Source organism: Lagopus leucura, unplaced genomic scaffold (genome assembly GCF_019238085.1).
Source record: "Lagopus leucura isolate 7727_CA_CO unplaced genomic scaffold, USGS_WTPT01 Super-Scaffold_100034, whole genome shotgun sequence".
NCBI lineage: Eukaryota > Metazoa > Chordata > Aves > Galliformes > Phasianidae > Lagopus > Lagopus leucura.
The window spans coordinates 434,644-449,452 of record NW_024962283.1 but is presented as its reverse complement, the minus strand read 5'-3'; the positions used below and the strand labels follow the sequence as shown (position 1 = coordinate 449,452).

The following is a 14,809-nucleotide window of genomic DNA, read 5'->3' as shown; positions in this document are numbered from 1 at the left end:
TTTTTTTTTTTTTTTTTTTTTTTTTTTTTTTTTTTTTTTTGGAAAAGCTGTTGAGCAGCCAAGTTCAGACTGGGAGAGGATGAGGATGCAAAAAAAAAGAAAAATAAAGGAAAAAAAGAGAGGTGGGGGTTTCTCTGGACAGGGATCACAGTGCCAGAGTGCTTTGCAGCCACAGCTGCGGCTGAGCTCCCGGGTCCAGAGCAGAGGCACCAATGCAGGCACTCAGGGTGCTGATCTCTGCCCGCTCCTTCCCAGATGGACCGGGGTGAGTTCCAGCAGGACTCCGTGCTGAAGCAGCTCGAGGTGCTCAAGGAGGAGGAGAAGGAGTTCCAAAACCTAAAGGTGAGCCCTGCAACACAGCCACCCCCCACATCAACTCCAGGCTGCCTGCCCTGGTGCTGCCTCCCGTGCCACCCCGTCCCCACACTGGGTGGGATGCTGGGGTGCCACCAGCACTGCCTTTGGGGAACCCACGGCGCTGGGGAGCAGGTTGGGTAGCGCGGGGTGCCCCAGTGAGACGGAAGGGATTTGGGGCGACCCCACCAATATCCCCCACCCGCCCACAGGACCCCACCAACGGCTACTACAGCGTCAACACCTTCAAGGAGCACCACTCCACACCCACCATCTCACTGTCGGGCTGCCCTGCGGACCTGCGGCCGGCCGGCAAGCAGCGCGTGCCCACAGGCATGTCCTTCACCAACATCTACAGCACGCTGAGCGGGCAGAGCCGCCTCTACGACTACAGCCAGCGCTTCGTGCTGGGCATGGGCAGCAGCTCCATCGAGCTGTGCGAGCGTGAGTTCCAGCGCGGCTCCATGAGCGACAGCAGCTCCTTCCTCGACACGCAGTGCGACAGCAGCATCAGCAGCAGCGGCAAGCAGGACGGCTACGTGCAGTTTGACAAGGCCAGCAAAGCCTCCGCCTCCTCCTCCCACCATTCCCAGTCTTCGTCCCAAAATTCGGACCCCAGCCGGCCCCTGCAGAGGCGGATGCAGACACACGTTTGAACCGCAGGGGACGATGCGGTCCCCAAGGGGCTGCGGACCCCCAGGGACAGCGGTGCTGGAATCAGGACCCAGGAGTGGGGCGATGGGGCTGAGCACAACCCCGCTGAGGACACAGGGCTTGGGGACACCGCCATCCCCATGCCCACCCCACAGCTCCACTTGCCCCCACCCAGCCCCCTTCCTTCCTTCTTGGTGTTCGGTGTCCATAATTATAAAGTCTGTTTTGGGGGGTCCTGTCGTGTGGGGTTTGGGGTGGGGGGAACACGCCAGCAGGGACGGGAACCCCCCCGAGTGCCCCGGGAAGGGCCTCACCGCGCTGTATCGCGGGCAATACAAGAGGTGTTTCTCGTGGCATGCCTGGGCTGATGGCCTCGCCACCATGAAGACTGCAAGGGCAGCGTCCTTCAGGTGACCCCAGCAGGAGCTTGGTGGTGGGGAGGTGGGGTAGGTGGGCCCAGGGGATGCCCGATGGATGGGGAAACTGAGGCACGGGGATGGCCACCGCCAGGGCAATGCTGCTGGTGATGCAGGAGCCAGGACAACGTGCTGGGGAAACGGCAGGTAAGGACCCAGCAGGTAGGGAGGGGACAAGGGTGCTGGGACACAGAGCACAAGGGGACACCCACACACACAGGGACATGGAGGCAGGAACATGGAATGTGAGGACATGGTGACATGGTTATAGGGACAGTGCCTGGAGTCATAAGGTCCGAGCTCAGGGCAGAGGGACACACTTGGGGGGACACTAGGTTTGGGGACTTGGAGACATAGCATACTCCCAGGGACACACGGACATGTGCATGGGGACACAAACAGGGGGACAGGGCCCAGAGACACTTGAGGACAAGGAGACACAGTCACACAGCAGGGCACAGCGAGGTCTCAGTCACTCCCTCATCCCCTCTCCAGCCCCAGCATGGAACACCCAGTCCAGTCACACCAGGACCTTTATTGGGTGCCAGCAGGAGCCCCCCAACACCCCAAGGTCCATGGGTCCCAGGGCCCCCCTTCCCCAAATCCTGGGGGATGCAGGATCCCATGTGAGCAAGGCGCCGATGGTGGAACAAAAGGCACCTTTGGGGAGGGGGGAGCCTCCCCTGCACGAGGCCACAGAGGAGGGAGGCCCCATGATAAATAATCTTTTAAATTAATTAAATTAATCTGCACCGCTGTGTCACCCCCACACCCCCCCACGGGCCACCCAGGGGTGCTGCAGGGCTGAGCCCCCCACACCAGCACTAAGGCATGAGGCTGGGCCAACATGTAAAAAGAAAATTAAAAAGAGGAGGGGGGAAGAAGGGAGGAATTAAATATTTAGGGTGCCCAGCTGGGAGGGGGCTGCAACTCAGCCTCCCACCCACAGGGGACTCCCCCAGGACCCCCCATCAGCCCCTCCTCAGGCTCCTCATCCCGAATGCAAGAGTATCCAAGGGAAGAGGAGGGCTCCAATGCACCCTGCCGTGCCCCCCAGACCTGCTGGGGGGAGGTTCCCTCCATCCTCCCCAGAATCCCTCCCTAGTCCTCACTAGTTTCAGTGTTTCCATATGAAAAGTCCCCGTTGAGGGGCTCCCTGCGCCCCTGGGGCCGGCGAGCCGGCGTGGCCCCCACAGTGCCACCAGCATCGTGATGGGCACAGGGACACCGGCTGCTCCAGGACCTCGGCGGGCTCCGAGGTGGGGACGTGTCCCTGCGCAGCCCCATTGCACTCAGAAGTACGTGAGGTTCTTGACCAGTCCCAGCTCCAGCATGTGCTTGATGGCCACTGCCTCGTGTGAGATGTTGTGCTCCGAGGCCTGTGGGACAGCAGGAACGGGTGAAACCAGAGCCAGGGCGGGGGGCAGGCACAGTAGGGGGACACTCACAGCCATGGACTTGAGCGTGATCTGCTCGTAGTAGTGGATGGTTTGCTTCTTGTTGGCCGAGTCGGGGTACCCAAAGCCTGCAATGTGCACCAGGTCACAGAAGTGGAGAGCCAAGGTGATGGCCAACAGCCCTGTGGTTGGTTTCTGGGGAAAAGATGGAGAAGCCATGGGGAGAATCCCAAAACCCAAGCCTCCCACAGGGTGCAGGGACAGCAGCATCCTCCTGCTGCGTTGAAACCCATTAATAATCCCACAAATACACAACAGGTTTGGCACAGAGATGCTCAGCAGTTACAAAGCCACACCATTACCTGTTTGACCTTCCGTGGCTGCTTCATGGGGAGGCTGAGCAGTTTAGCAGCAGTTACTTCCATGTAGTAAGGGTTGAGGATGCGCACTTGCTCCGGGTTGGCATCCCAGATCAGTGGGGGCTGCTTCCAAAACCCTTTACGAACCTGGAAGAGAATGGAGACCTCCTGCTAAGAGATGAATCCCCCACAGCGCCGGGGGTGAAGGCACAGCCGCCAGGGACGGGGCTGACCCTGTGGTCACCGGTTCCCAATCACACTTGCCCTCTTCTTGTCATTGAGGATGGCCTCCATCCACTGGAAGTCCATGGGCTTGAAGGGCACCAGCACCAGCAGCGTGTCGGGGTTGTTCTCTGCCTGGGGGTCAAAGTGGGCTGACTCGGGGTAGAAGAGCCGCATGGTGGTCTTGGAGCCCACATCCTGCTCATAGCCGTGCACCGGCGCGTTGTTCAGCCTGGGACACGGGGACGTTGCTCAATGGGTGATGAGTGACACGCGACAGGAACCTGCCGATGGCGCTGGGCAAGGGTGGGCGGCCCACAGGGATGCCCAGGGCCGTACCTGATCACCACGTCGTAGGTGTTGATGGTGTCCCCCATGGAGCTGTTGCGGAGCCGGTGCCCATTGCCCACCACCACGCACCTCCGACACTTCAGGCTGTGGGGGAAAAGCAGCACCTGAGCCAGATGTGCTCAGAAATGATCACCTCTTCAACCTCAGAGGGGTTTCAGCCCTGCCTTCACTACACTGCAAAGCTCCCCATACGCCATCCCTACTCCCAGGTGGCCAAGCTGCCAGGTCTCTGGTGATGCCTGTGCACAACTTCACACTCAAATGTTACACCCCCAAGAGTAATTCCTGCTGCATTACCTCTGGATGCTCTCGGGCAGCGGGTAACTGGTGACCGACAGCAGGCGCAGGAGGACATCCTCTGCAAAGCAACAGCTTGGAAGTGACAGCATCCCCAGCAGCACATCAGTGCCCACCCCCCATGTGGCCTTAACCCCCACAGTCCACACCTGGGGACCTGTTAAATGTGCCCCCACTTTTGTAGGGACCACAAACAGGGAAGCAGGCTCCCATGCACGGACAGACAGACGCCCACCCCGTACTCAGGGAGGCAGTGGCTCACCGCTGCCTTTGGTGCCATAGGGCAGCTCGTAGAGCGACGGCGTCCTCACCCAGAAGTAATCCTTCAGCTGCAGGAAGAGCGGGCGGTCCCTCGTGTAGCTGCAAGGAGTGAAGGGGGGGTGAGGCTGAGGGATGGGGACCCGGCTGCGGTGCCGCAGGGACCCCCTCCCCTTACTCACTTCCCTATGAGCTGTGCTGCCTTCCTCTCCACCTCCCCAGTGGGACACACGGTCTTGTTTTCTTGCACGGGGAAATAAAAGCTGCAAGGGGAGAAATTAGAAGCGGTGCCCATTCCTTCCCCCGGGAAAGGCAGGAAGTCGTTTTTGCTGCTCGCCCTCATTGGCTGTGCAAACACAGCAGGAGCTGTGGGGTATCCAGCCCCTGCACTCTGCCAGGGCTGGGAGCAGCAGCACGCTGTGCCCTCACGCTGTGCCCTGCAGCCCCCCGGGACGCACATACCTGTCCTCCCGGTATATCGAGTACCACACCATCACCAGAAACAGCGCCAGCACTCCCAGTATCTTCCCTCCTGCGAGCCAAGAGAAGCACCTTAGCACAGGGAGGGGAAGCAGGGAATGGAGGTGCGGGAAAAGGGGCGCAGGGGAAGGAGAGCGCTCGTATCCACGCGCTGCTCCACATCCTTCCCTCCCGAAAGGATTTCCGTCCTTTCCTCACGCAGCAGCGGATCTCCCCAGCGCCCCTGAGCGAAGCGCTCCGCGTGGCCGCTGGGTGTCAGCATCGGAGAGCGGCTGCGCTCCCGAACATCCTCACCCGCATCCCGAGGAGCAGCGGCGCTCCGAGGACGCGGTGCCGCTCACGGAGGTTTCGGGGACATAGCAGGCAGTGGAAAAGACCGCCGCGACCTCAGTTCCAACCGCCATCCCCTCCCCGTGTCCCGCACCGCGTCCCTAACGGTGCCCAGGGTTACGGGACGGGGTGGAAGAGCAACGCGATGCCTGCGTGGTCTGTGCATAGAGAGGGGATGAAGGACCGATCCGACCCCCACAGCCCCATTCCAGCACCGAGACGGGATGCTATGGGGTGCTGAACCCCCGCTGGGTGGGTAGAGGAAGGAGAGAAGAGAAACCCCACTTCATGGGGAACAGCAAATGGGGGCACGATGCTTGCCAGCCCCCAGCTCTACCCCGGCCCCAATGCCGTAACCCCACCAGAGCGACCACCAAGCAGACCCCAGGGCCCCCACAGGAGAGGGGCTGGCAGTGCATGCAGTGAGGACTCACGGGACTTATTGATCATCTTTATCAGCAGGGCGGGCATCAGCCGAGGGCCGGGGCTCTCATCGCAGCCACTGCCGCTCACCTGGGGTGGGAGGGAAAGATGCATGGGTCAAGGAAACACCGAGGCCGGAAAAGACCCCTATGATCCCCCGCCCACCCCACCGTGCCCACGTCCCTCAGTGCCTCAACCCCAGTTCCTGAATGCCCCCAGCGTTGGTGACCCCCCTGCTGGCAGCTGTGCAGTGCAGCACCACCCTTCCCGAGAGGAAATTGTTCCTAATACCCAATGTAACCCACGGGTGCAATCCCCAAATCTAGCACGGGAAAAGCTTCCCCCAGGAGATCCCAGAGGAGGAGCAGGACCCATCTGCACCTCCAAATCAGAGGCAACACCAAGCCCTGCAGGTTTGTTCCAATTTAAACCCAAGTTTTCCTGACCTGCATTCAACAAAATGTCCCATTTCTACAGCCGGTTCCCCCCCCGAGATAATAAAAGCCATTAATGAGGGATCCCGAGGAGCTTCTGCCCTACGCATGGGAGCACACTGCAAACCACAGAGCGCTCCGACCGCTGACCCTGGTGCCAGCAGAACACATGGAGCTGAAGCACAGCCCGGCTCACGGCAGCGATCACCGCGGTGGGCTGAGCGCCTCTTCGGCTTTGCAGATGCAGAAGCATCTCGCATGGAAAAGCCAGCAGGGGGGGAGGACAGCAGGGGTTGCCGCTCAGTTCCTGGTTACTCATCCCTTTGCAATGCAAATGCCAGCGAGCGGTGGCACAGTGCATCCCCGTGGAGGTCTGCGGGGCTGGGGATCAACTCACCATGGGGAGATTTGGGGATCGCCCCCAGGAAAGCTCGCTGCCCTCGAGGATGGCTCCAGCTCTGTGCCACGTAGATGGGCACCTCCAGCCCGACTTTCCCACCCCAGAGCACAACCTGCCCTTGGCACATCTCCCAGCAGGGTGTGGAGCTGCTTGCGCTGTCGCATTCATCACCCAGGGCTGCACCGCAGCCACCGCCCGAGGGATGGCAAGTCCCCAGGGTGACGCTGTCAGCCCAGAGCAGCCACAGCATGAGGGGGCAGCCGGCATTTGCTGCAGGCTTTGGGATCTCTCCAGGGAACAGATGATGGAGGGGAGAAGCAGGATGGAGCACTGGAGCCTGGCTCTCACCTCCCTGATCAGCAGCAGGAGGTAAGAGACAAATTGAGACAGGATGCGGAGCACATAAGAACACCTGGACAGTGCTGATAAGGGATAGGAAAAGGTGCTGCTTGCTCCTTCCACAATCACCTGTCTGGGGCTGAGTCTTATCTCCTCCATAAAACACAGGTAGCAAACAAAGGGTAATGACCCCTGAAAGCTGATGTGGGCACCCAAAAAGGAAACACATTTACAGGAGGGATGGGAAACCCATGGATGCCCCATTGCTGTGCGCCCTGCAGGGCTGCTCCCTGGGAGCCCAGAGCCAACGCTGAGCAAAAATCCCTCCTGTTGGCTTCTGCCCCAGCACCAACTGTGCCAGCAGAGCCCTGCACAAGTGGTGCTCCCCTCCCCGAGGGCGAGATGCTCCAGCAGCACTAAGCGTGCTCTCAGCCCGCTGTTTGCTTTTACATTCCAGCTCTCTTTTTAAATACTTCTCTTTTTTCCCCTCCTCTTTGTGATCCTTCTCTCCAGGCTTGTAGGCACAAGCCGGCCTTTATGCAAAACCAACCCAAGGCAGAGGCAGACAGAGTGGTCTGGGGAGCAAAGCAGAGCACACCTGGCCCCACACAGAGGCCACGAAGGAGGGGTTTGGGAACGAACCCAGCCTGGCAGTGCCTGACCTACAGCAGCATCCCAAAGCAGCACGGCGTGCACAGACCCAGCTCACATGGAAGCTGGATGCTCGCTGCTCCCATAGCATCCCCAGGTGAGATTTGGGGTTTCTCCTCAAAGAGATGAGAAAAAGCCCCTTTCCTTTGATGTCTGCACAGCATTACCTCCACAACACCCCAGGGCAGAGCGTTATCACCACGCTTAGAAGCTGTGCCGACGCATCGCCCTCGCCGCGGGCTGAAACTTTGGCACAAAGCTTCTCACCCCAGTGCTGCACAGCAAACACCCAGCACGGATCAAACGGAACGCAGCAAAGGGCCAAAGGTCTGCAAGGAGCAGAACGCAGTGCCACAGCCCCGCTGCACACAAACCCCCACAGCTGCAAAGCAAAAGGTGCTCTGCTCCCCTGCACTCTACTCTGGGGACCCTGCCCCAGGGGTGCCCATCCTTTGGTGCCAGCAAAGGGGGGTCACAGAGCACACGGTATCTTTGTGTGCTTCCATTGTAACTTGGAAATTTGGGAACGGAAGGCTGATGCAGCAAGAAGACACCTCCCATGCTATCCACCCCAGCACCACTGGGAGCACCGCCATGGCTCACCCCACACACGTGCAGGAATGTGGGGCACTGCAGCAGAGGTGGATTTGAAGGGGATCACAGTGAGAAATGGGCACTTCAGCAAGCCCCACAGGCTCAGCAGAAGAACACAGTGGAGGTGGGCAGAGCACACGGGTGGCACAATCCTGGCACTCCCCAGCCCAGCGCTGCGCAACGGGCCACCCGCAGCCCTCCCCAGGGGCACTGAGAGCAGTGGGGTGGGGATGAAGGGCTCCAGAGCAGATACGAAATCAAACAGCTCTGCGGGATTTACGGCTTCAATTACCAGAGGAATCCATCAGATGTCAGCTGGTTGCCTTGGCTGAGCACACAGCAGCACGGTGCGCCCAGCCTCTCCAGCAGCACCCACACTGCCAAGGCCTCACCTCGCAGTGCTCCAGACAAGAGGCAGCGGTCCAAGAGCCGCCTCCAGCCCCACGTACCCCTCACTGCAGGCTGCTGGTGCAGGCTGGGTGGCATTGGCATTCCCACAGCAGCTCCTGCCTGGAGGAGATGCTCATTCCTCTGGGGATAAAGGATGCACACAGAACACGGTGTGGTTTGCCAAAAGGAGATGTGGGTTAGGCACGTATCCCAGCTCCAGGGTGGCTTCTGGCACGCTCAGATGGGAGCAGAGCCATCTCACCACCCAGGGGGTGGTACAGAGGTGATGGGGGGAGCACTGTGCTATGGGGGCAGTGGGGAAGAAACTGAAAAATGAATGCGGAACAGCTCCTCACCCTTCCCTGTCCCACCCATAGAGATTTTCCTGGGTTGGGACGGATAGGCATTTTTATGGGGTGGCTCAACATCATCATGAGCAGCTGCTGTAAAGAATTTTAAAGCAAACTTAATTGACCATGAAGAAGAAATACAGTGTTTCCTTGACTCACGGTATCAGGGCCCTGCGAAGAGCTGACAAAAGGTCTTCTATAGTAAAAAGAAGCTCTAATGTTAGAGGCAGGTAAAGCCTTAGCACAATATTTACCTATGACTAAGGAACAACGTGAGCTCTGCCACAGCTTACCCCTGGCCCATCTTGACACATCCCAGGTCATAAAAACGAGAATTTCCCTCTTGAAAGCGCTCCTAAAGGTGCCAAGACCTCTCCATAAGCAGCAGACAGCTCCCAGGAGGGGCTGCAGCACTCCAAAATCAGCCACCAAAGATCGCAGCCACCAACCCAGCACAGGGACAGGGCGCCCAGCAGGGCCAGCAGTGACACCCAGCCCGACCCCAGGGCTGACGCAGCACCGTGCTGCACACAGCATCCATCCCTGGGAGCCACCGGCCAGGGGCAGCCAGAGGTGGCAGAGCAGAGAAGTGCCACCTGTTCCTGGGGACCTGCAACCTGTGTCTGGGGTCAGGTAACCCCATTGGGACCCCACAGCAGCACGCACAGACCCCACCGCATCACCCCACGGGTGCCCCCAAAGGTACTTACGGTCCTTCCACGCGGTGTGAGCAGAGAGGGCAGCAGCTCCGGGGGCTGCTGGGCTATGGGGCCATCCTCTCTTCCCCTGGTGAAGGAAAAAGGGGAGCCTCAGTGTCAGGTTGGAGGATCTCGGGGCCCAGCACCGCTCCCCATGCACTCAGCGGCTCTCTGCCCCCTTTCCTTTCCCCAAACTTCCACGTCCTCCCCACAGTTTGGAGAATTAAAAATCCAGTTCCTCCCAAGAAAATGTCCACGCACAGCAGCACCCCTCCTGCCTGCTCTGTTCCAGAGAAACTGCCTTCCCCACAGCTGCGCTGCATCAGCCTTAATAACCCAGATAACGAGAAGCCAGGTGGGGTAAAGGTAAGGAGCCAACCCCAGGCGCAGCAGGGCTCCTTCGTTGGGGTCAGGTGTGCGCCAGCATCGCGTTCCCAAGTGCGGGCTGGATTTTGGGTGGCCCTGGAGTGGAATGGGGACTGGAAAGGGAACGGGAGCTGCATCAGCCCGTGTGGGTGCTGCTGGCAAAGGGGCAGGGAAGCTTTCCATCCCATCGGGGAAAAAGCCACGAGCACGGAGCTGGAAACCATCAGAACCGAAGCGCTGCATGGAATTGAGTTGGTTTTGGCAAAATGAAATTTTGGAGGGGAAAAAGGGGAAGAAAAAAAAAGAAAAAAAAAAAGAATTCCAGCAGTGACGAAACATCCCATCCAAACTGAACAAAAGGGCCTTTCTTCCCCACAGCCCATCCCACGTTCTCCCCACACTGACACAGCCAAGTGCTGCTCCCGGCCAGGAGGTGGCGGGGGGACCTCAGCTCACGGCTGGGAAGCACCCGCAGCACAGAGACCTGCAGAGCACCTTCTGTGCCCCCACACCGGAGCTTCTGTGTGCACGGGACTGAGCCTGAGCACTGCACCCAGAGCCCATCCACTGCTGAGAGGAGCACACGGTTCTCTGCACCCATCTCAGTGCACGTGGGGCCCCACGCCCTCCCCTGCTCCTTCCAGCCCCATTCACTGAAAAGCACGAATGCATTCAGCAGGCAGCAGAGATGACAGCCAGCTCTGCTACCTGCAGGAGCTCATCCCCATGAGTGCACCATCCCAGCACGTCTGCTCCAGGCATTGCATGATGCCCAAGGACGGACTGCAGGGCAGGCAGCTGGTGCTGGAGCACAGCCTTTGTACCTCCAGCTGTGAGCTTCGTTAAGAAGAACGAAGAGCTGCTGGAAAGCACTTCATGCAGTGCAGCACTGGGGGGGGACGCTCCATGCCCCGCAGCCCCCCACCCTGAGAGGATGCTGCAGGGTCCCAACAGCCCATCAGCACTCGCCAACCCCAGCAGCACGTTTTGCATTTCCCAGTATGAGTTTTGCCCCTTCCTACTGGTGCATGCTGCATCCCACCCCAGGCTGGTGGCTCCAAGCAGCCCCAGAACCTGTCCAACAGAGGCAAAGCGCAGCTTTCATTGCACCATCTGCACTTTTATCACATCATCTGCTCTTCCCTACGCCTCCAAGTTTCACAACATCTACAAACCCACTGTGCAGGAACCTGCCTGCCCCCACCGCCCACATTACCCCAAACCTCCCCAGCGCAGCACAGCCTTAAGGATCAAACCCAGCAATCTCCCTCGCACCCCTCAGCGATTCCACCACCAAACCCAAACCCTTCTGCCCTGGGCAGGCCGCCATCCCCACGCTGCACTGTGGGCTGGGGTTCCCTACCCGTCCCGCTGATGGCTGCGTTTCCCTCTGCTCATTTTCCACCCATCTTTAATTCATTGACCGCTCATTCCTCCCCGGCTCGATCAGGGCAGGCTGCTCCTGGAAGGCACTCTCCCTCCTCATGGCGAATCGAGTCGCTTTCTTTAGTAGAAAAAAGAAAAGAAAGCAAAATAACGATCATAGTCATAACCACAATAGAGCCAGCAGGGACACGCTGCAGCGCCAGCCCCCCAACATCCCTTGGTTTGGGCACAGCCCCCTCCCTCCTCACATCGGCCACCCCACCACGTCCATCTGTCCTCCCTCACCGCGCAATGAGCACAGAGGGATCTGGAGGAGTCCATCCCCGTGCAGATCCCCCAGCACCACAGCATCACATCATTCCGGTTGCTACCCCCCAAAAGGAGGGAGCACAGCCATGGGGTGGGGAGACACACAGATCTGCACTCAGTGCCCACTCAGCAGGAGAGCAGCGGGGCCACTTCCTGGCCACGGGATCCAAAAAGGCATCGCAGGAAGAGGAGCAGAAAATTGTTGCTGTAGGGTGCAGAGCTGCAACAGTGCAGCATCACCCGACTGCTGCACTGCCCCACATCAGCCCCACATCATCCCTGAGCCACACATGGCATCAGCACCAAATGCTGCTGTCATCAAATGAACCTTTCTGCTTCTTCAGGGAGGGAGCACTCCTAGTCCCACAAGCACGAAGGGCTGCGGCACCCAGCAAAAGGTGGACACCAAGGCAAGGTAAATAACAGCCCACCTCCCTGGGCCCAGGCAGGGCACGCATGCAGGAACCTGGTGCTGCGGGTCCCCAGCATTGCACACCCTACAACCACTGCTGAGCACCCAACCCAAAGGAAACGGGCAGAGAGACCCAGGAAGGGGCACCACACAAAGCAACAGCGAGCTGATCGCCAGCCAGGGGGATAAGCTCCTTACAATGGCCACAATTAAGGGTTGTTTGATTAGCAGCTTAACCACCTCTGCAGAACCCTTGGTTTGGAGAAGGCCAAGAGCAGCGTTTTCCCTCAGCAAAACCCCAGATGCACTTCAGCAGCGGGATGGGGAAATGAAGAGCTCCTCAGAGCACGTTTGGTCCCACAGCCCGGGGTGACCGGAGACGTTTTGCAGGAAGAGCAGCGGGAGCAGCATCTGGAAGTGATCGCAGCGAGCGCCTCTCCCAGCAGCGCGGCAGGGAATTCCAACGGCGTGAGCTCAGGTCCGGGGCTCCTCCAGGGAACCAGCAAGGAGCAAACGGAACAGAGCAGCGGGAAGCAGAGCTGCCCGTCCCACCCGGGCGCAGCTCTGGGGCGTGCTCTGCAGGAGCACGCACACACATCCAGCTCCCCTTCGCTTTCTCGGAGCAAACCTCCAATCCCACCCACAGCACACGCAGGGGTTGGCAGCTGGAAACAGCAAGGATGAGCAGGATCCGGCCCTTTATTTATGGCCTTTTTTTCCCCTCTCCCAGAAGATGTCGGGTTTCCTAGAAAAAAACCCAGGAACACAGCTTGCCCAGGGGCACCCGAGCGGAACGGGGAGTGAAGCAACCAGCACCATTTCCTCCTGTTGTCACACAGCCAGGGCTGCGTGGATCCAGTCCCACAACAACATGCAGGGGCACAACCCACACCATGGGGACGGCCAGGAGCCACAGCACTGAGCGCAGGAGGGCACAACGGGAAACCCAGCCAAGGCACTGAAGGCATCGCAGAGGCGTGCTTCCATCTGATGGATGGAGAAGCCACAAAGGCAAAACCCGAAGAAGGCACCGCCGTCATCCCGTCGCTGGGAGAGGGCTGAAATCTGCACTTCCATTCGATGCATGGATGCTGTGGGCACCGTCCCATCCCTGCTCCTCACACCTGTGAGTATTGCTGGCACAGACAGACACCCCGAGCCTGGCAGCCTTCCTCCTTCCTGCTGCCATCCCTCATCACCTGTATCCCTGTGGGACCCAGAGTGCTGCTATTAGCCCTTCACCCAGAGCTGGAAGAGCAAGCAGCCTTTAATGATGCAGATAATGAAGCACAGGCGTTAAGAAGAGTCCGGCTGCTCCCATCCTACGGCTGGTAGCAACGTCAGGAGCTCACTGCAGCTCGGACGTGCCCTTAAAGCATTGGAGCCGCCAACAGCAGAGCAGGGCTGGGACCTCCCCAGGTCCTGAGGCACTGAGATGCAGCACAAATCCAGCACGGTTCTCCAAATGCCGGGCGCTCAGCACCTCGTCTCACTGCCCGCAGACCTCGGCCACCGAACACTGCACCCACGCAGGAACAAAACCACCCCCCAGGGGAAGAATCCCTTTGTTCTCCGTTAAGAACAATGAGACCCCTCCAAACACCGCTGCCCAGCGAGCAGAAAACCCGCCGACGTTCTCCTTTGGGCTGAGCATCCTCGCGTCCCAGCGGGAAGGGCTGCAGGTCCCGCGCAGCGGGGAGGGCCCCATCCCCACCGCTCCCCCAGGGCGCCGCGTTGGGCTCCGCACGCACAGGATGCCGAGCGGTGGCAAAAGGCCCCGTCCCCAAACAACTCCCGCTGTGCTGCGCGGCCGCAACCGACAGCCAACGGGGCGGCAGCTCCGAGCTCCTTCCCAACGGGTACACCGGGAGCGCTCCGGGGCTGCGGCCGGCGTTGGGACCCCGAAGCCGCGCCCTACGAAAGCAGAACAGCGCAGCGCTGCCCGGCCGCGCGGTGCCGCCGTCCCTCCCAGCCGCGTGTCGATGTGCCCCGCGCTGGGGATCCTCACGGCAGCGCCCGGCACAACGCAACACTCCCGATGTGCGCTTTGCTTTGCGGGGCTGCTTTGCGGGCACGGCGATGCTCAGCGCCGCGCACACAGATTGCGTTCCGTCGCGCCCGGCCGCGCTCCCATTCACAACACAGATACATAGAAAGCAAAAGCATAGCATCGACACCCCGGCTCTGCCCCGCACCGCGGCCTCCGGCACCGCATCCCAAATTCCCCCGGCTCAAAAAGCAACTGGGAAAAGCTCAGCATTTCGCAGCACTCTGCCTTCACGCGACTGCGGACCCCCGCTCTCCCTCCCCCCCCCCCCACGCACTCACCATGGGGCGGCCGGGGGTGCGGGCTCGGAGCGGGCAGGGCCGGGCAGCGGGACTGAGCGGGGCGGAGGGGGGGACGGCGACGGGGCGGGCACGCCTGCGCACAGAGCGATGGGGCGGAGGGAGTGAAGAGGCGGGGGCACGGCGGGGGGGCCGCCGGGGGCGGGGATGCGGCCCGGACCCACCGTGCGATGATGGGGGGGGAGTCCCGTAGCTCCTCAAGGGCGGCGGTGGGAGGCTCGGGCAGCGCGGGGGGTCGCGGGGGCTCCAGAGGGGGAGAGCAGCCCCTGCCGGTCCGCGCTGCCGGCCGGACTCGTGGCCGCACTCCGCTGCCGGGGATCCATCCGCGCCGAGACCCCACGCGCGCTCACGCGGGGCCGATGGAGGCAGAGCAGCTGTCCGTAATTGCGCCTTAATTACTGTCGGCTCGCAGCTGATCCGGGGGTAATTACTGAGGCCGCGGCTCAGCGGGGGAGCTGGGCTTGCTCGAAGGATATTTAGATCCATCAGTCTCTTGGGTTCTCCCGCTAGATTTATTGCATCTGAAAACAATAAACGGCGTTCAATAAAACTCCAGCAGTAATAACGCGTCCCAAATGCCTGTTTTTACCACG

The 14,809-nt window shown here is 60.3% G+C and overlaps 2 protein-coding genes across 6 annotated transcripts in view; one reads left to right on the top strand and one right to left on the bottom strand.

The window, feature by feature from the left end:
• KIRREL3 (kirre like nephrin family adhesion molecule 3) overlaps positions 1–1,414 on the top strand; it is a 235,097-nt gene extending 233,683 nt beyond the window's left edge. For all 3 annotated transcript variants that reach the window (XM_042882386.1, XM_042882385.1, XM_042882383.1), the window contains 2 exons: positions 256–342; positions 567–1,414. In XM_042882386.1, coding sequence (XP_042738320.1) covers positions 256–342; positions 567–1,010 — 531 coding nt within the window. In that variant the 3' untranslated portion in view covers positions 1,011–1,414. The remainder of the gene's footprint in view (positions 1–255; positions 343–566) is intronic.
• A 525-nt stretch (positions 1,415–1,939) lies between these two features.
• Positions 1,940–14,483, bottom strand: ST3GAL4 (ST3 beta-galactoside alpha-2,3-sialyltransferase 4). Of its 3 annotated transcripts, none has more exons than XM_042882388.1 (13): positions 14,381–14,483; positions 11,127–11,267; positions 9,410–9,485; positions 5,553–5,631; positions 4,771–4,840; positions 4,491–4,571; positions 4,313–4,410; positions 4,051–4,111; positions 3,742–3,837; positions 3,445–3,634; positions 3,184–3,327; positions 2,873–2,949; positions 1,940–2,803 (listed from the first exon to the last, which is right to left on the bottom strand). In XM_042882388.1, the coding sequence occupies exons 2-13, from the start codon at positions 11,159–11,161 to the stop codon at positions 2,542–2,544; spliced, it is 1,269 nt and encodes a 422-aa protein (XP_042738322.1). In that variant the 5' UTR covers positions 11,162–11,267; positions 14,381–14,483; the 3' UTR covers positions 1,940–2,541. The 3 variants fall into 3 exon arrangements, with proteins under 3 accessions (XP_042738322.1, XP_042738321.1, XP_042738323.1); XM_042882387.1 differs by lacking the exon at positions 14,381–14,483 and adding an exon at positions 14,199–14,256; XM_042882389.1 differs by lacking the exon at positions 14,381–14,483 and adding an exon at positions 14,199–14,256 and having other exon boundaries at positions 2,622–2,803; positions 2,873–3,016.
• Between the last annotated feature and the right edge of the window lie 326 nt (positions 14,484–14,809).

What these genes read in the sequence shown, in the direction of transcription:
- ST3GAL4 (XM_042882388.1), bottom strand. Translation starts at nt 11,161, where the DNA reads ATGAGCAGAGGGAAACGCAGCCATCAGCGGGACGG. An exon ending in TCGATATACCGGGAGGACAG is followed by an intron (nt 4,572 to 4,770) that starts GTATGTGCGTCC and finishes CTCCCCTTGCAG; the next exon opens with CTTTTATTTCCCCGTGCAAG. An exon ending in CTATGGCACCAAAGGCAGCG is followed by an intron (nt 4,112 to 4,312) that starts GTGAGCCACTGC and finishes GTTGCTTTGCAG; the next exon opens with AGGATGTCCTCCTGCGCCTG.